Consider the following 27,621-nt stretch of genomic DNA (forward strand, 5'->3'; position numbering starts at 1 on the left):
CGCTACGAGCTTGTAGGTCTGCTATTTTTCAATAGCTAAATTATAACATAATGTTTAAAACACCCAAAGGGGTTCCCGCGCAAAATGGGTTAAGTAGCCAACCAACAACCTAATCTGCATGCTGCGCTAGTCGCTACTACTACCAGCGTCCGGTCTTGTTGTATTTGACCGAAAATGATAATTCTTTTAATATGATTATGGCAAATAATCATGGAATGTCACTGCACTGAAAGACTCGCAGCTGCTGTATACTCCCGCAGCTGCTCTATACATACATCTCCTTACAACGGTGTTTACGCGATTTTGCCGTTTGTGTTAAATAACACCAAAGAAATGCCATTACCCTTTTCATGTCACGCGGGGTGCGTGAGAGGGCGTCCGCGCACCACAATGGGTGCACGCACCCACAGTTTGGGAACCACTTTTCTAAACGAACCGACGACTCTCATGTCTGTGGGAATTCACGCGAGTGGGAATTGTGCAATACATACTGTATACCACCAGTATCGGAAAAGCTGCCGATACTGCCTAAAATGCTGGTATCGGTGAGTATGCCAATGTGCCAATCCAATACCACGTCATTTATCACATCATATTTCATTTATAGTAATATTTTGAATGCTTCAGTTGATGTTGCACTACTGATTTATACTCTTACTGCTACTTTAACAATCATTAATGGCATTTTTTTTTAAATCTATGCCTAGATTGCGGTTCTCAAATTCTGCCCTATCCGACCCGTCATTTTTGGGCCGGGCCCAAAATGAATGCTAATCGGGCCGGGCCGAGCCGAGCCTCAGGTTCTGTGAAGCAAAAAAATATATCTATCTACTACCCCCAAAAAATTAATTTCAACTGACCAATGCCCATCGGCCTAACGGTAAGGCAGACGGAAATAGAACTTTTTTCGGGTACTACCTGTCCTAGTTCATTGGGGTCAGACCTTCCTAGCCTACATGACTGCCTGCCTAAATATTTCCCAAACCGCCCCCTAAGGTCTTCCACTGCGGGCCTGCTCGCTTTGCCTAAAAAAATGGCAACTAAAAAATACGGGGAAGCAGCGTTTTGCTTCTACGGGCCGACGGCGTGGAACAAACTCCCACTGTACCTTCGATAGGCAGCCTCAAGACTCACTTCTACACTCTTGCTTTTAATTGATCTTTTAATTTCTTTTGTTATTCATGTCCTCACTGTATTGCATTACTGCTCTTGTTTTTTTTTTAAATGTTTATGCCTTGCTTTTCTTTTTTTTCTCCATTGCTCTGTAAAGCACTTTGAGCTAGGGTTTAATGCCGGGATCCCGGGATTTCGGGCCTCCCGGGAATAGGGCACGCAATTTCCCGCCCGGAAATTTCTTCGGGACCCGTTGTCCCGGAGTTTTTTTTTTCTTGTAGGGAAATTACACTAAAGGAGTTTTCACACAGTGCGCGTTCTTTCCCCTTATCTATGAGTGATCAAATGTCCAATCTGAACCCTCCCATCATTTTCAAACATGTTTGATGATATTTATATGGAATTATGGATTACACTCGAGGGCTGCAAGCCTGCAACGGGAACTGGAGCCAGCGGGACCCAACGTAAATGTTGGCGGCGCGGGCGGTATTTAAATAGCCTACCTGCGGGCGGGCAGGCACGGCCGCCGGCCGGTCAAGATGAAATCAGTGGGACCCCGCGAATCCTGCATCCTCCCGCAATTAATCAGATAGGCCTACAGAGTTTATATACACTTTAGCAAAATATGAATGTCTGACAGACATCTTCAGGCACGCTCCCAAAGCTGCTGCACCTGTCAATCATTAGCCTAATCAGTCACTCTGTGAGAATTGTGTGTATTACGGACGGAGCGAGGAGTTTCCTTTCCCTGTGATGGACATTGTCACTTCTAAACCCCTTTTTGCTTTTGCCTGCATGTGTGCAGCAATAACGTGAAACGGAACACAAACAAAGATGAGTAGGCTAGTTTTATAATAACCACCAGCACGCAGCGTCTTTCTCTCTCTCTCTCTCTCTCTCTCTCTAATAATCAGTGTGCTGTGCACTGGACGTGCTGGCTAATTTAACACCCAATCGGACTTTTCATAAAGTACAAAGCGGGATGATCACATTCTCTGCAGCGGAGAAGGGGACCCACTGCATGCTCAAAGGGTGACAGACCATGTGAAAGACGTGAGGTCGTTTTTTCCCCGTGCTTCGACAGTCACATTAGTGCAAACTCCTGTGTCCCTTTTTCTGAATAGCGTAGTAGGCCTATAACATTATTAATATTTTAATTTAATACTTTTATTGTAGGCTATATGTTCATATTTCGTTCAAATAAAACGTTTTAAACCAAAAAATATCACTATTCTATTGAACATATGAAGTATATAAACGCATTTTGGTGGGCACTTCTTTTCTTTTTTTTCTGACGGGAATTGAGCCTGTGTCATTAAAGAAAAACGGGCGACAATGGCCAAAACTCAATAAAAAAGATCAGCGATCGAAAATCTGCGAAAAGTGGCTGTTTTCAAGATGTTTTGGCCATTATCTCTGGAATGGAAGGTCCAATCTTCTCAGTTCAAAGCTTGTTGGATGAGTCACTTAGAGGATATTGAAGTGCGTTATTTTCAGGCCCGAGAACCCTAGTTCAACATTTCTTAATTCCAAGAACCCCCATAACTCTCAGAGTTACATCTCACTTAATCTTATTCCATGTTATGAAATGTGAAATGTAATCTAATTTAGTTACATTGCACCAAATCTCATTTCATGTCATCTCAGTTCATTTAATCTCATCACATTGGATGCGACTTACTTCCTTCCTTCCAGATGTGTTGGATTCTAAAACCAACAATGTTCCTCCTGGATTGAGAGAGAGATTTACTGGGACCTACACTGGTCCTCTGCTTCCTAGAGATGCGAGGAGACAAGAGAAAGCAGAGAGAAAGAGAAATGACAAGGAAGAGTATATGAAGATATGAAGTGTTAATGACCTTAGTTAGAAATGTAAAAGCACTGATCTTCAAAACAATGTTTAATTTGCATTAATTAGTGTTGTCAAATGTTACATTTTTAATCTCGATTAGTTGATCATACGATTAATCGCAAATAAGCAATCCGTTCAAAATGTACCTTAGAGGGATATTTTTCATGTCTTATTATGCCCTTATTATCACTTTGACCTCTATTAACACTTGAATCGCTCAGGGTTATTTAATCCATTACATTATAGCGCCCAGTCGATTTATAAACACGGACCCCTTTTCCGGACGGACCGGAAGTTGTTGTTGATGTGTGTGTAGCAGCTAACAATAGCCACACGACTCTAGAGTCGATCGACAACAACGGGAGGTAAGAATAAATCTATCGCGACTAGCAACTGGACTGCGGACTGGACTTTTTTCATAATTAGACGGGATGATTTAGATCGCGAGTTATGAACGTTTTAAGATTTTCGTTTTCATCAGCTAAACAGGGGAGGGAGTTTTTCGATGACGTCTCACTCTTGCGCGTCACAGAGGATTGCCCAACAGGCGCTCCCAGGCTGTGGAGCCATGCGATCCGTTCTCATATCAATAAACTTCGTCTTTTGGACAAGACTTCGTCCTAGGCGTCGGGCGTTACTAATAGAAAGGACAAAGAACTTCGTCCTGGGCGATGGGAGTGTTAACGAGTTGCCCGAGTTAATTAATTGTAGAACACTTTCCCTGCAATTCCCGAGTTGCCCGAGTTATGTTTTCATTGTTTAATCCACATTTTTTTTCGCATAGTGCACTGTTATCATTCATACAATATTAATACATAATCATATATAATCACTGTTAACATCCATACGGTATAATTAGCATCAGTGCAGTATTATTCACTTTAATATTCATAACAAATTAGTAGTACGAGTATTCATAAAATATCCATCCTATTAAAAGAGTTTTAACTTACTTGTGCGAATTCTTCTTCTTCATCATGTTTGCCGACACTCCTGAATGTCCTGAAATCAGAGAAGGAGGTTTAACACGGGTCCTCAGAAGAACCCCCTGGTATAGTTGGTTTTTCTTAACCCATTCTGGGCGGGAAACCCTTTTGGTGTTTATAGCATTCCGTTCTACTTTAGCTATTGAAAAATAGCAGATCTACAAGCTCATAGCGCGCCACCGAGTGGCGCGCTACGAGCTTGTAGGTCTGCTATTTTTGAAAAGTCGTGAAAATGTGGCGCAAATCTTTGAATATATATTCTTTCACAGCGAACGTGTTTAACTCAAATCTTCTGCTTCTGAGAGGTTCCTGGAACAAGATATTTTCAGATGCGGGCCGGGGGCCAATTACATAATAATTGTTGGGATCCTTGACATGAAATATTGAGCACCACTGATACAGAAACATAGGTATTTCAGAAAACTGATTTAGAATACATTTTAAAAAATTTCGACGTCAGGCCTAAATGGGTTAACCTACCAGGGCCTCGAGTATGGTACCCGGAACACGTGCCCCAAAACACACAAGGACGGTGGTCCCTTATTGGCCAGTGGACAACACCGACATACGGTGGACAACGTCATCATACAGTACATACCCAGCCGATCGCAGTACTCGCGCGCTCTGCATGCGCAAGTAATAATTCATTCTTTTATTATTCATTATTTTATTAGTGTCCGGGTAGCTCAGTCGGTGGAGCACTCGCCATTCGACCACAAGGTCAAGGGTTCGATCGCGGGCACCGCCAACTCAGCGTATGAGGAGCACGGCTTGAAGGCGTGCGGTAAGTACTGGGAGCTGATGGTTGGTGTTGTAAGTACTGGGAGCTGATGGTAGGTAGGGTTGGGATTCGGAACCGGGTCCATTTCAGACCCGGTTCCGACATTGCGGATCCGGAGCCGGTTCCATAGTTTTTTTATTAGCGGTTCCCCAAACGGATCTCATCAGTCGTCATTTAGCTCCGCTGTGTCTGTGCATGCATGCAAGCAGAGCCTGGGGTGACGTCACCCCACCTACAGAGTGAGTGGGGTCGGGGAGGATATACGCCCACTGTTCTGTGCATTCAGCGACCGCCGCAGAGCGAGTGGGACTGGGACAGTATGTCGCACAGATCTCCAAAGTGTGGTTAACAGAGAGGGAAATGACTGAGGCTGAGCAGTGAGCACGCAAAGTGCAATAAATGCGATGCTATAGTTCCCTCTGCAAAACTTGTACCACGTCCACATTGAGGAAACATCTCAAAATCAATATGCCTACACGAGTCCACAACTCACGAGAATAATCTACTGTAGGCACATCGCGTTTGTGAGCCATGCGGAAAGCCGTGCCCGCTCTCCCCGCAGCTCCACCACAGCCGGCGGGGGACGATCTGATGCAAGGCTGGTTTACTTTCCCCAGGCTAGTAACGTAATAGAAAATAAAAACTACTAACGTCTACACTCTACAGAGCTTTTCATTAGGCCGCGGCGTATTGTACAACCGTTGTTAATGGTGTTAATTTAGAACGCCAATGACTCGACGTCTTTCTGTCTGATATTTTATGAATCACGTTAACTATAGAGCCAAATCAATTTGTCTGCACTTCTTTTTTACAACTTATAAGCAACTCAACTGCTTTTGATTTGGCTCTAAGTTAAATCGCGTGACTGTTGAGAGCCCAGCGTTTAGGTGCATAGGAACGCACAGGAACGTAGCCTATACAGTTCAATACAAGGTCTGCTAAGAGGATTTTATAATCCAAGAAAGCACTATGGCTTGTTTCCATTAGGGTAAGGGGTCCTTCATATTAAATTAATCTGAACATTAAAGACAACATTTGTCACCACAACAATATCATTATTGCAATGTGTACTGTATATTTAATATACAGTACAAATTGCAATATACAGTACAAATTGCAACAATGATATTGTTGTGGTGGCTAGCTGCTGGTGGTGGTGGTGAAGTTTAAATAATAGTGCCACCTCATAATTGTAAAGTGCATTTTCAATAATTTAATTAATGAATTTGTGTTTATTATGTACTTGGTTAGGTTATTTATAATATAAGCATAATCTATGTCAGAAAAAAAGGGGTAAAAAATAATATTAGGATCCGTTAAGGGAACCGTTAGGAACCGGAACCCTTAAGAGGGATCCGGGAAGGATCCAGAACCGTTAAAATCCTAACGAATCCCAACCCTAATGGTAGGTGTTGTAAGTACTGGGAGCTGATGGTAGGTGTTGTAAGTACTGGGAGCTGATGGTATAGGTGTTGTAAGTACTGGGAGCTGATGGTAGGTGTTGTAAGTACTGGGAGCTGATGGTTGGTGTTGTAAGTACTGGGAGCTGATGGTATAGGTGTTGTAAGTACTGGGAGCTGATGGTAGGTGTTGCGCTCCACCTCAGCATTCCATCTCCCAGAGGTTTAGCGCATTGAAACGGGGATAGACTCCCGCACCCTGGCTGATACCGACGATAAGCCTCTCTGACTTACTTACTCGACTTATTTTATTAAAATCAAAACCATCTTTTTAGAATTGATTAAATCGATTAGTTTGATGAAGTGCTGCACCGATAATCAATGAATGCATGAATGGATGGATGGATGGATGGATGGACGGACGGATGGACGGACGGACGGACGGACGGACGGACAGACGGATAGACAAGACTCTCACCCCCATCTGCTCTGGGCCGCTGGGCAGCTGGACTCTTGAATGGGGTCTTCATTCATCCACCTGGGAGTGGGCAGCCGGGCTGCCAGTGCACACCACACTCTGGGGGCTCCGCCTCCGCAGATACTGGGCCGAACGGGAGAGGGAGGGAGGGAGGGGGGGAGGGAGGGAGGGAGGGGGGGAGGGAGGGAAGGAAGGGGGAGGCACGGCAGGGATTACACTCGCCCCTCGGTCGGCTGCATACAGCTGGGTGCAGGTTGTCAGCTGGAGAGAGGGGCGAACTCTATGGGTGCGTCACTCTGCGATGCTCCGTGAACCTGCAGACAGAGGAGATGATTTGAAACAAAACAACCACGTTCCTCTTGCTTCAGGAGTAGAGACGTACCGACTAAAAAGAAAAATCCCTCCCGATACCGATAACCCATAATAACTTGCGTATCGGTCGATGCAGAGTAGCGATCCAATATCAAGTGTGTGTAATTTATTTAACCCATTAAAACGGGAAGGCATCTGTGTCATTTTTGCGTTGGCTATTCAAAAATAGCAGATCGTGCTGTGCTGCCATCTGCTATTTTTGAACATTTTGTTAAAATCTTGAAAGTGTGAGAACTACTGATTTAGAAGGCATTTGTAGAATCGGCCTCAGGTTCTAAATAGATTAACCCATTTTGGGCGGGAACCCCTTTTGGTGTTTAGCTATTGAAAAATAGCAGATCTACAAGCTCATAGCACGCGACGAGCTTGTAGGTCTGCTATTTTTGAAAAATCGAAGAACGACTGACATAGAAACATAGCTTTTTCAGAAAACTGTCAGGATGTAGAAGACATTTTTAGAATCTGATCTCAGGTCAAAATGGGTTAAACAAATCCAGGACAGTGGTTCTCAGGGACTATTTTGGTTCTTTGAGGTGGACCAAATGGACCCTCTCTGAGAGAGTAAAATTTTTCACCAAATGGACCGTTTTTAAGTGGTGCAACCACTTCCTTAAGTGACTTGTGTGTGTCTCTGGGTGGGTGGGTGGTTGCGTCTGAGCACGAAAACAGCATGGTTGTTTTTCACCACCTGTGAGCAACCTAACACAAACACAAACACACGCACATATTAACTGTATATATATGGTGATTTCGGGTGTGCCAGTACAGTACAGTGACAGTACAGTACAGGGTACAGTGGGGTGCGTTCCTGTGGGTCTGGAACTCCCCCCCCCCCCCCCCCCCCGGGACCCCCACACGGAGTTGAACCACTTACTTCACACGGGTGTGATTTTACACTCTCATTGAAATTAACAGTTTTTTTTTTGTCCTCCCGTGTTCCTTCCACGCGCTACGTCTAACTGGGGTAAACTCCCTAACCTGACTCCGCCAGATGGGGCAGCAGAGAGTACACTGGGTTCCCCCCCTCCTGCTCCCATCTGGGAACTCTCAGGCAGACTTGATGCTCCGGCCAACAAACGGCCTGGCCAATCAGCGGCGGCTAGAGGCGGGATCAAGGCATACACAGTGCTGCCTTGATCATAGATATTATAAGAAATAGATGCCTCACTGGCCGTTGCAGTTCATTTGTATTACAATACAAAACAAGACAAACAAACAAACAAACAAACAAACAACAAAGTTATTAACAATACAACATCAGAGCCAGGGGGGATTAGATTACTAACAGAAAACATTAAAGAGTGAACACAAAGCAACAGTTCTCCGCAGCTTTCTTATTTAGAAGTGCTGAAGGCATTTGCTGAAGGCGACTGCGTCGCTGCCCAAGTGACGTCACTCATGAGTCATGTGACTCCTCCATGTCTCTCGCTGTCACTCAAGTGACTACTGGCCAATCACAGCGCGTCTTTTCCGGGACTTATGTTACGCACGCGGAAGCTTGACAAGCTTCCGCTAATGCTTTGCAAGGAATGTCGGGAAAATTGTGCCTTCAATGGTGACACGCGCCTCAGAGCCGGAAAGGGCGTCTACGTATATACAGTTGGAGGCCATCGATATTGTCCTTTTCTTTTTGCTGAGGTTTGCGTGATCTGCGCAAAAGGACAGTTAACCCATTTTGGGCGGGAACCCCTTTTGGTGTTTTAAACATTATGTTATAATTTAGCTATTTAAAAATAGCAGATCTACAAGCTCATAGCGCGCCACCGAGTGGCGCGCTACGAGCTTGTAGGTCTGCTATTTTTGAAAAATCGTGAAAATATTTATTTCAGAAAACTGGAGGATTTAGAAGGATTTTTTTTAAATTTTGAGGTCAGGCCTAAATGGGTCAAATGATAAGGGACAATATCGGTGGCACCCAACTGTACGTATATATATGTCTATGGCCTTGATCCCCAGAAACTCCCCCCTGTCAGGTGAAAAGAAGTGGCTTGGATGCCTCATGCATAGAAGGAAGCATGAGATCAGTCCGTTGCTCTCCCAAGGATTACATTAGATAATTGACACTGGGTGAAACAAATGTGTTAAAAAGTCATGGGTTAAAAATTAAAAGAACAAAATTAAAAAGGTTTGAGAACCACTCAGTGGCGAAACTACCTGGCAGTGGGCCCCGGTGCAAATATTTTGTGTGGGCCCCCTAAAATATAATAATAATACTAATAATGTGCTGCAGGGGGGGGGGGGGGGGGGGTGCGATGCAATGCGATGCGATGTGAAATGATGCGTAGCGCTTCATTGTACCAAATGCGTCTTTGAACTGTACCTAAGCGATCTGATAGTAAAATATTCAATCAATTTGCATGTTTCACTTTCAATCATTCTGTATCTGTGTATCTGTAGGACTGCATGGCTGCAGCCTGCAGGCTATCAGAAATGACTTTGGACAGATGGAAAAAACTTTAGTTAAACTTGCAGAGTGACAGATTACTTTACCTGGGTTACATCTTCTGATAGTGCTGACATGACATAATAATCCCATCTAGTGTTTCATTAGTGTGACGGAACGTGACAGAATAGGCTACAGCTGAGCTATGTTGTGCTGCTGACAGGCAGCGCATGAACACAGACACACACGTTGAAACAAGGTGGTAAAAATACCAAGAAGGAGTGGACAGTGATGTCACTGTTATGCAACACGGAAGTAGTATGGACTTGAAGCTGTTTATAAACCAGCAGTCAGTGATATCACTGACGAATCCTTGGTGTTACTCTTCCTGCGACCGATAGCCCCTGAAACCAGGCTTTCACCGTCGTCCTGACTCCTTTTTTTTCTCTTTTTCTTCCCCTTCATGGGCCCCTTGGGGGCGCTTGCACCGTCGATATTTACGCCACTGGAACCACTGACTGATCTAGGACTAAAGCTAAAGTAAATTCCATTCATAATTTTAAAGTAGCAGCTACAAGTTAGTAAAAATAAAATAATAATGTAAAATAGTACAGTAAGAGTATAAAACTGTCGTGCAACAAACTGAAGCATTCAAATATGACTGTAAATGAATCATGTGATAAATAGTATCTGAATAGTATATAAGACTGGCATACTCGCCGGCACCAGCATTTTAAGCAGTATCGGCAGCTTTTCCCGATACTGGTATTGGAACAACTCTATTTATGAGTGACGCTGTATGTCCTTTGTGAGGAACCTGCTTTAACCCATTCAGGCCTGACGTCGAAATTTTAAAAAAAAAGTTTTCTAAATCATGACAATTTTCGGAAAGATTTGAGGCACATTTTAACGATTTTTCAAAAATAGCAGACCTACAAGTTCATAGCGCGCCACTCGGTGGCGGGGGGGGGGGGGGGGGGGGGGGGGGGGGGGGGGGGCGACGACAACATATTTTCAGATGATGCCAATTACATATCATTCTTGGGGTCCTTCACATGAAATAGTTTGAGAACCACTCATATATAGAAACATGAGGTTTTTCAGAAAAGTGTCAGGATTTAGAAGGCATTTGTAGAATCGTCCTCAGGTCTAAATGGATTAAGTGACTTTGCCCTGCTGCGTGCCACTGTCAGATGACATAAAAAGGTCCAAATCCCAAGTTGTCATGTAGAATATTGTCTGAATCCCAGATGATTTGAACAACGGTATCTTTAGTTATCCTTAAAGAAGCCTCCCTTAGCAACCTCACACGTAGTAACCCTCTTTTGGCAATTTGAAGTGGGGTATTATTGGCTGCCATGCCAACTGAACTGAAAATGTGACACCGATTGATTTCCTTGTACATTTAAATGTGCCTTGTGTAAGTTATTTTGATAAGCGCCACAGGACATAACAAAAAAGAGACAATTTCTACAATGAAGTTGTCATCTACGCTCTACAGCAGGGGTTCTCAACGTTTTTGGCCGGGGACCCCCGGAAATACTTTGGCAATGTCTCGGGACCCCCGCCCCGCCCCCTCCCGACCCCCAATATAAATTGACTGCTACAATAACCTTAAACCATTTTGGGCGGGAACCCCTTTTGGTGTTTTAAGCATTGTTATAATTTAGCTATTGAAAAATAGCAGATCTACAAGCTCATAGCGCGCCACCGAGTGGCGCGCTACGAGCTTGTAGGTCTGCTATTTTTGAAAAATCGTGAAAATATTTTTTTTTTTGGAAAATAATTTGGGGACCCCCTAAAATTATTTGGCGACCCCCCCGAGGGGTCGCGACCCACGGGTTGAGAACCCCTGCTCTACAGTGCTAGTGTGTACCGCGTTAGAAACGATTGCTTTCCTGACTCATGCGATTGTGCCAAACCCCTACTCAGGTTACACAGGTGGTGATGATGATGATGATGATGATGATGATGATACGTTTGTCCTTGGATGACCAGTGGTTCCTAATCCTGGTCCCCAGAACCCTGGTTTTCCATCCCACCCGAAATCCTGTACTGCTGGTTTTCCATCTTACCAGGACATCGACCACATTCACCTGGTTGTAATTCTAGCCTCTCTAAGCTAATCATGGATCGTTACCGGATAGGATAGAAAACGTGTATTTATCCATTTAAACATGACCGTTCCATACATTTGAAGCGGTAGCCTACTACTGCACCATACTTTTTTCAAACAGTACTGTCCTCGTGTACCTTTCAAACAGTAATGTCCACTGTTGTTTAGTCATCTCCAATACTTTTCAAACTGTAGCGTCTGTTACTTAGTTTTCAATTACTACAAACTTTCATGTTGCAGTGATAGTGCTACACTACAGTAAATGATGTCTCAACGTCGGTAGCCCAAACCCTTTAGTACGGTTTAAAACGGTAAATCTATGAAATATGCCGTTTTTAGATATTTAGGGCCTAGTTTATCAACATAGTAGGGCCTCCTATTACTATAGAGAACAAAAGCACATTTCCATGTCCTTGGGATTTCCTTATTTTACATTGGAAGATAAAAAATATTAAGAGACTCTACTCTTAAACTGGCAACTGAATTATGCAGTTGCCAGTTTAAAAGTTTTTTTTTTTCTTTTCTTGAATCTAAAGGACATTATGAACTTGATGCACAAAGACAAGTCAAAGATTAATAGATTGACCATCCGTCGGTCTATTACACACTGTGTTATAGATGCTAAACAAGAGGAAGTGTGGGAGGAGGGAGCGCTGTAAAATACAAAATTATCATTAAAATAATTCAGTGTAGCCATTTCGTCATGAACTGCAACAGACTAGGTAGGTCAAGTTCAAACCACATCTGAGCACTATTTTTAGTAATCTGATATTCTCATACAGTTTACAATTTAGGCATTAATATGACACATTAATGTGATTTACAAAGTGTGAGATCAGAATAAATGTCATAGACCCCAGTCTAACTTACAGGGTAAATGGTCACATAAGTGCTCCAGTCTCCAGAGTAATTAAAGATAAACAGATAAACATCAAACAGAGCAGCTCTGTCTTACAACATGCTAGCTAAAAGCTAAAGCTAATATAACATACAAGCAAACAGTCTGGTCAATCTAAATAATGTACTATAAGTATATGTGAACAAGTAACTAACATACTGCATGTATAGTGTAAAGCACTGTTTGCCAAAAAACTGGGTCGGGACCCATTTGTGGGCCGCGGACAGATCTTTATGGGTCCCTTTATTTTTTGTTTCGTAGATTTTGTAGATTTCATGATTATTATTTCAAAACATTTTCAAAAAACATTCCCAAAAAAGCAAACATTTTCATGAATTAAAAACAAAATTCAATTAATGTTTTTCAGTCATTTCATGAAGAAATGAACGAAAAATCGAATCAAATTCCACAAATTAGTAGTAAAAGTAGTGAAAATGGCTGATCTACTAGCTCACAACGTGGCGCATAGTGACAGCTTGTAGATTTGCTATTTTCACTAGTCCCGGGGAGACAGAAAATATCTGTTTTGGGTCATCACGGGCTACAAAGTGTGGGAACCACTGGTGTAAAGCATGTTGTGTCTTCAACATTTGCCAGTTCAAGGGCCCCTTATCTGAGAGAGAGAATGAAGCAGGGACACCCCGGCCCGACTACATATTGTATATGTTGTGTTGCAGATTAAACTTTTTCTTTCATAGATAGCTTCATAGTCGTGCATGTGTATTTTCACTTCAGACTCCTACTACTTATCAAACCTGACCATTGGTTCTGTACTTGGTCTGCTCTTTTTCCTCCCCCCCCCATCTACACCAACCTCTGTGCCGAAAAAAGCTGATCCACAAGCTCACAAGGCAGAGGCAATATGAGGCATCGTGAGCTTGTAAGGTCACACTGGCAGACAAATCGAGCCTGAATCAGATCTGTGCCACATCGAGATTGAAATCCGATTGGTTTAAATGAGTCCAACATGTCACATGACTCATTTAAACAAATCAGATTCCAAACTGGATGTGGCTCAGGCTGGATTTGGTTGCCAGTGTAAATGGGGCCTTTAGTCTGCTATGATGTGCCGCTGTTATCACACAAAGATTTGGCGCCCCCCCTTCCCCCAACTCTGAGGAACCCCCCAGGGGTTCCAGACCCCATCCTGGTTGAAGACCAGGATGCTTTACCCCCTGGTGTAAAGCATCTATCAAAGACATAGAAAGAGAAGTTCTAGGGGGCGAGGTGGAGTCTGAAGGTGATTTTTCAGACTGCTGATCCTACATGATTACAATCACCTATTGTTTCATCACCAAGATGTCAGACAAAGCACTGTCTGAAAGCAGTCTACAGCTCCAACAGTATGTTGGATCATAATGATAAAGCATCATAATGATATATACTATTTAGTCACATGATGGCCTTCTGCTGTCAGTAACAATAACACCTAGGATATATTATTGGATTTAAAAAAATATGTATATATTCTTTACATCATTTTGGAACGAGTTCAATCCAATTTGTAGTTGTACCCTAACACCAATAGCCCACCACAATGGAAAATGTGATGAAGTCACCCAAGTGCCAAGCACTGAGATACAGAACTAATGTTTGAAAATAGGCATTTCCACTGTGATAAAATGCTGGTTACTGTATCATCATCAATGCTAATGATTAAAAACACATGAAAGACGGTGTTTTAGCATTGAAACCTACTGTAGAACCTTGACTGGAATCAAAACAGGAATGGACGACCCAAAACTATAATTACTCCAAATCAACTGTGTACAGGAGCGAGCTACACACAGACAGCCAGACGTGTAACACTGCAGTAATACAATCGCCTGGTAGACCGAATGCTGCCCAGACAGCCTCGGTAAACACTAAACACTAAACAGGCCCTCTCCTAGTCATTCTCACACACCCACATAGTCTATGAGAAGTTAAACTTCAATATGGGCAGAGGTGGGATAAGATCAAAGTTTAACACATGTGCAGTTTCCTTGTGTCACCGACACCTACACATAACAATGCCTTCGTGAAACGTTCCATTATACCACTTAACTCCATGCTTTGTTGACTGGAGACCGGAAGGGGTCTGTACGATGGTCGATACTTTTCACAGCGTGCCACTTGTTGTGACTTTGTAGATCTGACATTTTTTGCCGAATGTGTGCCCGAGAATAATGACGCTAGGGTTCAAAAGTGGTTACGCCCCATATTTATGCTTATTAATCATACACACGGAAATAGTCGTTCTACAAGCTCACAACAGCATGAGACGCGTTTGTGAGCTTGAGCTTGTAGATCAGCCATTTTCAAAAATGTGTTGAAAGTGGTTAATGGGTTAGGACCAAAGTGTCCAAACATATTTCAAAGGGGGCCAAAATATGAAAACACCCAAGGGCCAACTATATCGGACCATAACAAAGTCACATACAGTACATAGACATACATGCATTTTTTTTAACTATCATCATCAATATTGAATATTAATGGGCTTGTGTGCTGTGAACAAAAACACTAAACAACTCAGCTTTTCTTTCAGCCATATTTCACATGACCAAATGTTATGTTACCCAGACGTGCAAGGTAAAAAATAAATGAAATAAAATAGCCTTTTTTTTACCCCTTCAGAATGAGACAACAAGGGACAAGGAATCCTGACAAATTATACTCTGGGAAATGTCCAGGTTCATAAAAAACACAATAAAGTAAATACAATTCAGGTATGAAGCCACGGGCCGTAGAACATTCGTTAGAGGTGCTCTGATCATAGTTTTTCTCATGATCGGCCGATACAGACACATTTTGAGTCAAAATCGTCCCGATTACCTACCGGTAGCCGATCGCTAGGAGCACCTCTCAAATTCGTCCCTTGCCTGGGCCGCATTTTCCCCTGGGCAGCACTTTGGACACCTCTGGGTTAGTGTGTACCATTATGACGTACTAGTACTACCGGTAGTTTATTCTCCGTTTCCCCGCCAGGATTAATTAATAACATGCCAGGTTATTGCTCAACCCTTATTTTGAAGATCCAAAACTCTGCGCCCGGATGTTGTGTCAGCTTAATGGTGTGTGTTGTCTCGACGGGATGTTATTGTTTGCCTGGAGCATGCAAGCCTCCAGTGAGGCTCTCCAACGATGAGGCGCTCGGCCCTAGTGGTAAGAGCGGGGACTGCAGGCGGACCCGTGGAGTTATGACGAGGAAACCCTGTGCATCTGGGCTTTAACATTGAGCGCTCGTTTGCACTTCCGCATTTTGGACACGAAATGTAGGTGTCCAAATCGAAAAAATGCGGAAGTAGACGGTTCTTCCGGGTGCTTAAAAACGCCACTGAGTAACTTCCACTGAAATGAATAGCGGGGGGGGGGCGGGGCTATCGCTCCGGTTCAGTCTCTATCCTTTTAATACTCTATGGGAGCATGAGAAGCAGTGGCCGGCGCCATTACTGCGACCACCAGGCAATAGGCTCTGTTTTTACCAGAGATACTGCCTGGGAGGGGGTTTTGGAGACTGAAGGCGTGCGTGCGACCAAGATGGCGCAGCCCAGGGCCTAAGCTAACAACAGCCATCCGAAGCTGATGTGAGTAGCCTTTCCACTAGATCGAATCAAACACATTTATACAACTGAATAAACGTAGATAGGAATTTTGGCAGCGTCGCTTCCCGGGGAAAATGTTTACACATTCTGTACATAGGACGTCTAGAAACGTCATAGGGACTCGAACCGACGGGTACATACGACGTCTGTAGACGTCCTAGCGCATCCTCAATGATACCGGGCGAGAGAGGAATATTCTGAATTTTTTCCTTTTTTTTTATTTGTCAGTTCGCCTTTCGGCTACCGTATGCTACGCTCTGAGCTCATGTTAGCTTACCGTTGATGTAGCTGTTAGCGCGGCAGAAAGAATGACTCGTCTCTCCTAATCCAGGGCGCTCTCCGTGGTTTTGAACCGATCGATATACTGGCGCTTCATTTCTGCTCCTCATCAGTCTCTCCCGCAAAATATGAACGCTTTTTGGATCATATATCGTATAAATTAAAACGATAGCAATGTAAGCTAGCAATAGTAGCAATGTAAAGCAAACTATTTTTAGCGGATTGTTTCCGGGTCATGGGGTTCAGAGTAAAAGCGGCCATGTCTTTCCGGCACCCCAGAGCTCCTATTTTGAAGGAATCCCGGCAACGGTTGTGTTAAGACTGATGACTGCTGTCTTAGTTTAACCACACTCATCTCACATTAGACATGCGAGTGTGGACATTTTGCAGGACGGGAGTGTTCAGTGTAGTACTTTCATATGCTCCTGGTCTTCGTTTAGATGAACATAAAATCATTATACTCGACTCCTCTCAGCTATTGTCCGACTCACTGTGATGTCTCCAACATCACAGGACAATTATTGTCTGAGCAATAATATGGTTCTTATCTTAAGATAGTCAAAGGGGCGGCCTGGGCCATGGCTCAGTGGTCCAGGCACCTTGGCTGGTAATCCAGTCTGGCAGTGTGCCGCGGGTTCGACTCCCGATCCCGACGGCCTTCCCCCCATCTCTCTCCCCATTTCCTGTCAGCCTACTGTCTGTCCCTCCATAAAATATATAAAATAAAGGCGAAAGCCACAAAAAAAATAAAAATAAAATAAATAAATAAAAATATAGTCAAAGGAGCATTGCCCTCAATACCCTCATACCTGACTGAAATTACTTCTCCAAAGTGAGTGACACTTACATCGACGATACTAGCGGGCTGCGGGGGGCAACACCGATCTGGTACCACTTATCTATAGAACAACAGTGTTTCCTCTATATGCATTATTGTGTGGCGGGCCTGGGTCACCACACAATCACGACCAGCCACCACAGTATGATTTTTAGTAGGTGGCCGCGAATAGGACAAAAAAGACAAAAGACAACAACCGCGAAAGACGGCAACAACAACGAAATCACAAAAATGATGCGCGTGTGCACGGGTCCGACGTGAAATCTTTCCCCCACACTATCAGCTTCTGGCTAGGGGAAACACTGAACAAACATGGGTAAATTCTCATTCTACTACTCTGCCACCAAAATGTGGAATGCCCTGACACATCCCTTAAAAATGTGGATTACTGGCTTCTTTCAAAACAGGCCTGAAAATCCATCTATCAGGAAACCACAAGGGAAGGTAAACTCATTTTTCCCATAGAAAGGTGACATTCACTGCTAACATGTTCCCCTTTTCTACTTTAGTTTGTACATACGGTAAGTGTATATTCTTGGTGACATATTTTTGCGTTATGCTATGGGGGGGTGGAAGTGGCTAAGGGGAAGAGTGGCCGGTAGAGCAGCCGGAGGGAGAGCCGTGAGGTTGCCAGTTCGATCCCGGGCTCCCCCAGAGTTAATGTCGAAGTGTCCTTGAGCAAGACTCTACCTCTAATTGCTCCCGATGTGCAGCTTGGTGCCTTGCATGGTTTCCTCCGCCATCGGTGTATGAATGGGTGAATGTATTGTACAATCTATGTAAAGCGCTTTGGATAAATGCACCATTTACCATTTATGTTGATGAATTGAATACATAGGGCCACAATAGGAACAAGTCGCCAGGACTTTATGTTGTGCTTTTAGCCTAAATGTCTGACTGTACCTCATATGCTGTTTACATTTCTGAGTATTCAATCAATCAATATCTGCATCCTTACCATAGCTTGTCATTTTAAAATGCAACTTATTCAACATTTGCATTTGCCATTAAGTGGATAGATACAAAGATCAGATCAATTACTGAAATGTAATGGTTTCGCACCATTCTCACAATTACATTTGCTCCAATTCACCAATTGTCTTGTCATCATGACAATTATTGGTCATGAATCATGATGACCTATTTTCACCAGTCAATTTAATATTCAACTCAATTGCATGAGAAAACATACATTTACGAAAGTCACCAACCCAATATCCTGAAAAATACAAGCTAATCAAGCTCACATCATTGCATAATATGGTGGTGTTGCTGTTGCCAACCTACTTCTCTTATTCTATGGGTCACAAAGATCGGTTTGGCTAAAGTCAAATTGCCATCTCGAGCACGAATGGCACCTGCTGTTTGATGTGAAGTTTGGAGTGCACACTGCGGTTAAAAGAAGAGCTACTGAATGGCAGAAGGGTACTTTCAAAACGAAAAAGGATGCCTGCACACACACACACACACCTCTGCATTCAATTTATCATTACGTTACGGTGACACAGGACCTTCCTCAAGAGTCCAGATACAAAAAGAAGGGTACTTTACAACAGCTTGAGTTTCCTGCAAATGCCACAAGGATTAGAATTGTCAGTTTTTCTCCCTCGGTGGTTTAAATAAAAGGTTTGATACAAAAAATGTTAATCTAATCATCATGATTTGTGACCTTAAAATCAAATCATGGATTTTGAGAATCGTGACATCCCTTTCTTATTACTACCATCACGATGGTGCAGAATGAATGTCATTTCAATCACATCATGCATGAAGTCTAGTCAACCCCCAGAGTGTAACCCCAGTGGTGCAAACACCTTTTAAAGTCAAGGACCCCTCCAGATGAGATTGACCCACTCTGCTACATATAGATTTAGGCTGTGGACCCCCACTTGAAATGAGTTTGAGCCAGGATATAGGTTATATTCAAATATCAGTAGAGAAACAGTCTACTGTAGGTAGGTAGGTAGTACTGGGGAGAGTCATCCCTATGCTCTCTGAGTCTCTAGTCTATATACATTCTGTCATTGGGCTAACTCTTGTTAAAACTGTTCCTCATTTTGCTGGGGGACGCCTGGGGGTCCCCTGGGGGGGCCCCACTTTGAGAACCACTAGTTGTAAGTAACCCACTTTAAAAAACGACATTTTCAGTCAATGACCTCATCAATGATGGACACAGGGAGCATCCTTCCTTCCTTCCATCAATGATCTCCTAAAACTGTCAATCACATTAACTGTGTCAAAACGTCCCAATAAATCCACATCATCAACGCCACAGTGCCAAATTAAAAACACATCATTGTTTACAACCTATAGGTAAGGGGGGGAGGATCTATTTGTTTACTGTCGCAATACGCACATGGGGGGGCGAGCGACCCCCTTGTATCGTTGCATGCCAACGTGACCGATAATCAATCTATATTCTTATTGATTGACCCCCCTCCCTGTTCACGAGGCAACGCGCGACTCCAATGTAATGTTGCGCCAGTATTGATACAAAAAAACCCCGCATTGGTGCGAAAAGGCGCAAGAACCGAACAAAGGAGAAGAGAGGGGAAGGTATACGACTACTGCTTTCAACAACATGGACCCAAAAAATGCATGCGCTAAAACCAACCATCGTGCGTCCAAACATTGATATATCACAGGTCTTACCGATATCTTACCGATAGGAGGATCAATATCGCCGCATATTCGATCAGCCACGGTGGGTCCAAATTGATCCCCTCTCTCTGCCTTTCTTTTTTTTTTTTTTGCATACAACCCCAAAAAAATTCTTCCAGCAGCAGCCAGCCAGCCAGCAGAGTCCCGCCTATCCCCCGCCTGCAAAATACGGATCCCGCTGGGTTTGCAGTGGTGGAGGTATGCGGCCCGAGCTTCCTGCCAAATGCTGATCTTTTTTCCACCCAGCTGCCTAGCTCGAGCGCCGCGGTTCGACGCTGTCGCTTCGCCAAAACAACGAGAGATCTAACAAGCCCTAGGACGGGCTCGTCGTAGCCTGAGGGGGCACCCAGCTGCAGCCTCGCAGACGAGACGTGGGTGCTATTGGGTAGCCTTTGGCTTGGTGTCGGGCTTGTTGTAGATCTATCTGGCGACATTCTCGCGCGACTTCTTCGCCCGTGTTCGCTTCGCAGAACGTTCACTGCATTGTAGTGTGAACGGAGACACGGCAGGGGGCCGATTCTGCACCTCCTTACAGCATTGGTTCTCAAACTTTTTCATGTAAAGGACCCCCAAATGGACACTATTTAGCCCGCGCACCCCCATTTGAAAAGATATGCCAGGGAGAAGATTTTTAAAGCTCTAGCAGTGATTCTCAACCATTTTAATTTCAAGGACCACCAGTTTTACTAGCCGCAATTTGCAACTCTAGATTTTTTTTATAATGGGATGAATCTAGAGTTGCAATACCCTCCATTGACTCCCCACTCATCCATTTGCGTTTGCGATCTGCTTGTCTTAAACAACGTTAAACTCACCAACATTGCAGCTGTAGTCCAAGCTTGAATTATCCTCTTTCAATCTGCCGAGCTTGTTTTTCATAAAAATCCCCCGTAGACATGTTATGAGCTACTTTCTGTCAAGAAGAAGAAATGTTGGAGTTCGGAAGCGCTCGTTTTTTTGAAGGGGTTACGCTGCTGCCACCTGCATTATGTGCAAATGCGAAACAGATGCATGCAGGGCCGTTCAGTGACTTACGACGAGCGCTTCCAAACTCCAGCACTTGACAGAAAGTAGCTCATAACATGTCTACGGGGGATTTTTATGAAAAACAAGCTCGGCAGATTGAAAGAGGATAATTCAAGCTTGGACTACAGCTGCAATGTTGGTGAGTTTAACGTCGTTTAAGACAAGCAGATCGCAAACGCAAATGGATGAGTGGGGAGTCAATGGAGGGTATTGCAACTCTAGATTCATCCCATTATAAAAAAAATCTAGAGTTGCAAATTGCGGCTACAGTTTTACATACAATAGCCTAACCACTTTGAGAACCACTTTGTTAAGAGACAGATTCTGCACCTAATACAGAACGCATGGAAGTCCATAGGTCCAACAATAATACTATAGCCTATACCAAAAGTTTAATAAACGGCAATGAAATAAATAATAAATAACACAATAAAAAATAAATGAAAGTATTTATTTCATTTTATTCAACAGTACAACTATAAAGAAAAAACACAGAAAATTTTGATTTTCATATTTTGTTTTCAATGTTTTAGTGTTTTTTTTTTTTTTTTTTTAAGATTTGTTTTTGGCTTTTTGCCTTTATTGATAGTCATTAGTGAAGACAGACAGGAAAGTGGGAGGGAGAGAAGGGGAGAGACATGCAGCAAAGGTCGTCATGAACGGGACTCGAACACGCGACACGCTGTCAGGCTAGAGCCTATATGTGGCATGCGCCTAGACCACTTGGCCAGCGGGCGCCCAATGTTTTAGTGTTTTAGTCAACTAAATATCCTAAGATTTTAGTTGACTTAAAAGTATTTTGGGCGGCCTTGATGGCAGTAATGGCTGAATGTTACACTTGGTTGCATGCTGAAAATGTATTCTATGAAATTCATGTTACATTTCATTTAATGATTAACAAAAAACAGTGTTTCATGGTTATTAAATAAATACCCACACCACCAAGAAAGAAAAAAGAGGAAAAAAGAAAACAGTAAGCTACAATACATATTTTGACTCAGCTGATAGATCCTTTTAACTACACAAGAATATCATGACAACCCAACATATAAAATAAATCCAAAATAATTAACCATAACAAAAACAAACAAAACATTGAATATATTTTTGAGAGGCGCTATAGCCCCTCCTCACAGGTTTAATGTTTGTTTTTCCTTATAGACAAACATTAAAAACGCCATTGACAATGGACAGAGTTTAATGTTTGTTTTGTCACTAACACAAACATTAAATGCCATAAACAATGAACAGAGTTTAATGTTTGTTTTGTCTGTTTTGTCCTCGATGTTGTAAGATAGATGATAAGAGCGCCCCTCACTTCACACGGGTGTGATTTTTAGTTTTTTACATAGCTAGTGTCCATTTTCAACTAATTCACATTTACATCGTACTTAAGGGCCGATTCATACTCTTATTTTACCGCTGTAGTGCCGAAATGATTTCGGCTCGTCAGAAATTTCCAGTAGCACCGAAGAGCCGACTTTAGGACGGTACCCGCCCCCCCGAACCTCAAATGACATCACATTGTAGGCTCTACAGAGCCGAAGCGACTTTTATTCGGCTCTAAAATAGGAGTATGAATCGGCCCTAATAGGTACTATAAATGCTCTCTCTGACGTATACGTGCATGTGTATATACTGTACGACATATGTCTATAATCCACGTAACTCCAGAACCGTTCGCCCCACCGACTTCAAATTCGACACACGCGTTCCACACCCGCACAGGGAGTGCAGTGCCCAGTGTCAAGTCAGTCGGATAGCCGGTTGTCCAGAACCAGCACAAAAGCCTCTGCCCGGGCTCTGGACCTGATATATCTCCATATATGGAGCTGGCCTGTTCTGACATCACAATGATTGTTCTGACATCTGCATAGACTCCATATTTGGGCATGCCTGACACAGAACTATATGGGCATAAAATTACATTTTTATCCATAGGGGGCACCGCAAATGCGGAATTTTAAAACGTTTATTGCAAAAAACATGCTTTTTGGGGGATAAATCCGCGATGTTTGCGATAGTGTAGCCTACGTGCACTATAGCGAGACAGGACAATTCCCTCCCAATCAGTAATGTGATCTATTACATTGCATAACCCACACTGTACATAATTTGGTGTTCATACTGTATATCAGAACGGGTAAGGTCTAGTACATACAATTTACAATTAAGGCATTTAGCAGACGCTCTTAATCCAGAGCGATTTACAGTAAGCAAGAACAAAACAAAACATAAAAAACATAAACATAAAACACAAAACTGTATTGACAACAATCGGCCTATCTATGTGGCCATGCCACACTAGTGAACGTACACTCCTCAGAATAGTGGAAAATAAATCTAGCACTTTGTACTTATCTTGACAACAATTGTTCTACCAACATTATTTTTGTTGGTAGTGAATTTAACAAGTCAAATGTAAAACTGTCCAGGTCTTCCTTAGATTGATGATGTACACACCATCATTTTTTCTCTTGTAGAGCAGCACCCAGGTGGGTGGATGCTGCCATCTTTATTGTGAGGAGACTAAAATGAACACTTTCTGATCGACCTTGGAAAAGCTGAGGACAAATCTGTTGGCATTCTCAGACATCTTGTAGTCTGCACCCATCAGCTACAGAGACTATCAACTTGACTCCCTGAGTAGAGCGCACCTATAACGGTTTTGTTGTTCTATCTTGTAGTCTGTGTCATGAATGACAATGACATGCCATGCTACACAATCCACTTCAGAAAGCAGTGCCTGTTCCACAGCTTTTGCCAACCGCACGAAACTGGCATGTTGCTCGGCTGCAGCAACGGCAACTTCCACATGGTCTGAATCGTGCGTTGAGCTGACAGAGTGCACCTTGACCACGGCCTGCTTCTTGCGAAAAGATTCCAGTTCGATCTTTACATGGACATCATCTTTCCAACTATCCACTGCGGCCTGCAAATTCCACTGTAGTTTCTTCAAGTAAAGTTCTGCCGCCCCTAGTAGCACGATTATCAGAGCGAGATCTGAATGCCGCGATCATGGCTTGGTAGTCCTCGCAATCAGGCTTTCCAGAGGAGCTGCAGGGAACACTCGAACTCGGAACCTTCACAATGGAGTCTCTGAAGAATTTCATGATCGGATTGCCATTTACATCGACGTCCAGCAGAACCAGGTATCTGAACTTTTTAGGGATCAATTCCAGCGTAAACCTCAATGTTCTGGAAACTTTGAGCTGATCTTCTTCACCTCATCCATAGCGGCAGTACCACATCAGGTCATTCTGGCAGCTTTCCTCGTCGACAAAATTCTTCTTCTTCTAGATTCAGCTGCAAGATGATGTCCTTCAACTTGGAAATGGTGTCCTTTTCAGACTTTCCCGTCACTTCCAGGAAGATTCCATCGTGGATTATGCACTCTGTGTCTGAGAACATTGTGCATTCGCTGTACAACTCATTGTAGATGACCACCATATTGGCTTTGTTGTTTTTTGGCAGGGGGGTTGTGAGGCTTTGGGGCGAGTTATCTTCACTTTCTGAAATTCCGGGGCGACCGTTCTTCACTTTTCGCGGGGGCGAGATGGAAAAGGGGCGACCGTACCTGTTACCGTTGTGAGTACAAGCAAGGTGTGGGATCTGCTCGCCTGCTCGAGTACATACATTATACCTATAACGATCACAAAACGTACCTTAGGTACGTCATCAGCCAATCCCTGAAGTTCATGATTTTCTCAAAACTGAAAAGGGATAACATTGTTCTCTCCATAGATGGAGTGAATATTGAAAGAGTGTATGAATTTTGCTTTTTGGGTGTTATATAAGATGACAAATTATCATGGAAAAATCATATAGCATATGTAAAAGCTAAGGTGGCCAAAAGTATTTTTATTTTGAACAAAGTAAAATATCAAATCAAATCAAATCAAATTTATTTATATAGCACATTTAAAAACAACTCTCATTGTACCAAAGTGCTTCACAAGGCAGAATATAGTGGAATACAATACAATACAATAAAATGCAATACAATACAATTCAGTGCAGAAGACGTCAATAGTAAAACAACAGGCAAATAGGACAAAGTAATCTAAAAGGAAAGGTGCAAGTTCATGTCGGTGGTGCAAAGGCTTGTGAATATAAAAATGTTTTAAGTTGTGATTTAAAAGACTCAACGGAGGGCGCAGACCTAACGGCGAGGGGAATGCTGTTCCACAGTGTGGGGGCTGCGACAGCAAAAGGCGCGGTCGCCCCTGAGCCTCTTTTTGGTGTGCGGAACCCCTAAGAGACCCCTGTCTGCTGACCTGAGGGTCCTGGTAGAGGGGGGGTAGGATAGGAGGTTGGTGATGTAGGAGGGGGCCAGCCCATTAAGGGCTTTGTATACAAACAGGAGGGTTTTGAACTGGATTCTGAACCGGACCGGCAGCCAGTGGAGAGAGGCCAGGACAGGGGTGATGTGATCTCTCTTCCTGGTGCTGGTCAGGAGTCTGGCTGGTGCATTTTGAACAAGTTGTAGACGGGACAGGGATGACTGACTAATCCCAGTGTAGAGGGCATTACAGTAGTCTAACCGGGATGATATTAGTGCGTGGATGACTATTTCAAGGTCGTGTGTGGAGAGAAATGGTTTGATTTTGGAGATGGAGCGGAGGTGAAAGAAACTGGATTTGACTATTGCATTAATTTGTTTATCGAATTTAAACGCGGAAGCCAATAGTGTTTCAGCTTAAGAAAGTATTTAAAAATAAACTAATTATAAATTGGAGGGTTGAATTTCATTTTTTCTTTCGTTCTCTTATTTTAGTTATTTGTTTTTTTTAAGGCCCAAGAAGTCACAAAGTGACTTTGGTCACTTATTGTTTTTTGTTCTTCTTCTCCTCCTTCTTCCGCCAAAAATAGCACTTCTGGCTGAACCGTGCAGTCGGTTTTCACGAAACGTGGGAATCTGGTAGAGGGCCATGCCAAACGGTGACTATGCGAAGCCCATGACCATTGGCCAAAGGGTGGCGCTATAGCACTCAATTGAAAATGCAAACTTTGAATGCGCATAGCTCATGAACTATTTGACGGTTGGCAATGGAACTTTGATACACATTTGTGTCTCCTCATGCCGAACAACTTTCGTGCTCTGACTTTTGACCTCTGACCTTTAGATCACCCACCAATTTGAATTATATGAAAAACAGTTAAAATGTATCTCCTCCCAGGATCTTTGATCAAAATGCACAAAAACGTCTACACGTGAACTTTGGACCTATACGGACAAAACATCGTAGTACATTTTTCAAAGTTTTTATGAGCCAATGAAAATTGCTGGTTTGTGAAAATTCTTCTTCTGGCTATAATACATACATGCAGCGTCATATGCTTATGTCACTTTACAGTATAGTAGAGGGTCATGCCAAATAGTACTGAAAACAGTCTTACTCCAATTGGCCAAAGGGCAATAGCAATTTTTTGAAAATGAAACCTTTGAACAGTCATAACTCATGCTTTGTTTGGCCTGGATGATGTTACTGTTTACAATGAAAAAACTGACTGTGTCCAGATAGCTCAGTTGGTTGAGCTCTCACCTTCGGACCGCAAGGTTGTGTGTTCAAATCCGGGTACCGCTTGCAGCTATATTTTTCTCTTGTTTTTGAGCTCTTATATAGATCTTGTTGATTGTTCTCTCTCATTATTTCGATGTAATCATGGTGAAGCCAGGTAATGGCTGGTAGCAGTGCATCAATTAGTTAGTTAGTTGCTGCGAGAGTGAGGTCTAGCCAACACCAACTCGGGATTCCTGGATCGCTGCCCTCCACAAATTCCTATCCAACATCAGGTTCTTGAGCTCAGTGTTGTCAGCCAAGCTGTCGCGCCGCAGCACGTCTACATAGGTGGTACGCTTCTTTCCCCTCCTGGCTTTGCCCTGGGTTGGCTCCCATAGGGTCAATTTACTTGCCTCAAGTTCTGGATGCCTGACGCCTGATTTCCACACTCTCATCCCGTGCAAGGCTTTCCAGGCAAGTGCTCTCCGAACCTTCAGATCCTGTTCAGTTGAGGCAGTCCAGGCCCCGAGGTACTTGAAGTCCTCGACTTGCTCGAGCACCGTCCCGTCTGCAGTGGCAATGGTTTTGTCCTCGGTGTTGACTGTCATTACCTTTGTTTTCTTGGCATTGAGCTTGAGGCCGATCTTCCTGCACTCCTTTTCTACTGCCAGTAGTAGCTCCGTTCCTTTCTCGACTCGACTTCGGCCCGCTCATCCTAGCGCCACGCGTCGCAAATGGGAAGAAGGCAATAGCGGAAGGGCGATACTCGATACTGTTTATCCAGTTGCTTCGAAAGCGCAAACTTGTCAACCTGGCTGAGTGGCCCTTGTTTGTTTTGCTTGTTTTTATTTCCATCTAAAAGCAAGAATGGCAAGTGGCAATGTTTCTATATACCAAGTTGCTTGGATGTCGTAAATGTGGCAACATAGCGGGAATAGTACACTGTGCTGTACTCCACTGTGCTGTACTCCACTGTGCTGTACTGTACTGTACTGTACTGTACTGTACTGTACTGTACTGGACTGGACTGGACTGGACTCTGCTCTGCTCTGCTCTGCTGTGCTCCACTGTGCTGTGCTGTACTGTACTGTACTGGACTGGACTGGACTGGACTGGACTGGACTGGACTGTACTCCGCTGTACTGTACTGCACTCCGCTGTACTGTACTGTACTCGGCTGTACTGTACTGTATTCCACTGTACTATACTGTACTGTGCTGTACTCCACTGTACTGTACTCCACTGTACTGTGCTGTACTCCACTGTACTGTACTCCACTGTACTGTACTGTACTCGTCTGTACTGTACTGTATTCCACTGTACTGTACTGTGCTGTACTCCTCTGTT

The 27,621-nt window shown here is 43.4% G+C and overlaps 1 protein-coding gene across 2 annotated transcripts in view; it reads right to left on the reverse strand.

Moving 5' to 3' along the window:
• LOC306934703 (spindlin-1-like) overlaps positions 1-20,114 on the reverse strand; it is a 30,407-nt gene extending 10,293 nt beyond the window's left edge. The window contains exons 1-4 of one of the 2 annotated variants that reach the window (XM_079517396.1): positions 19,747-20,114; positions 6,611-6,924; positions 3,919-3,967; positions 2,795-2,889 (exon numbers count right to left, since the gene is read on the reverse strand). In XM_079517396.1, coding sequence (XP_079373522.1) covers positions 2,795-2,889; positions 3,919-3,967; positions 6,611-6,662 — 196 coding nt within the window. In that variant the 5' untranslated portion in view covers positions 6,663-6,924; positions 19,747-20,114. Of the gene's footprint in view, positions 1-2,794; positions 2,890-3,918; positions 3,968-6,610; positions 6,925-19,735 lie in introns of both variants that reach the window. The other variant, XM_079517395.1, reaches the window with a different exon arrangement.
• Between the last annotated feature and the right edge of the window lie 7,507 nt (positions 20,115-27,621).

This window comes from Electrona antarctica (assembly GCF_951216825.1).
Source record: "Electrona antarctica genome assembly, chromosome: 12".
NCBI lineage: Eukaryota > Metazoa > Chordata > Actinopteri > Myctophiformes > Myctophidae > Electrona > Electrona antarctica.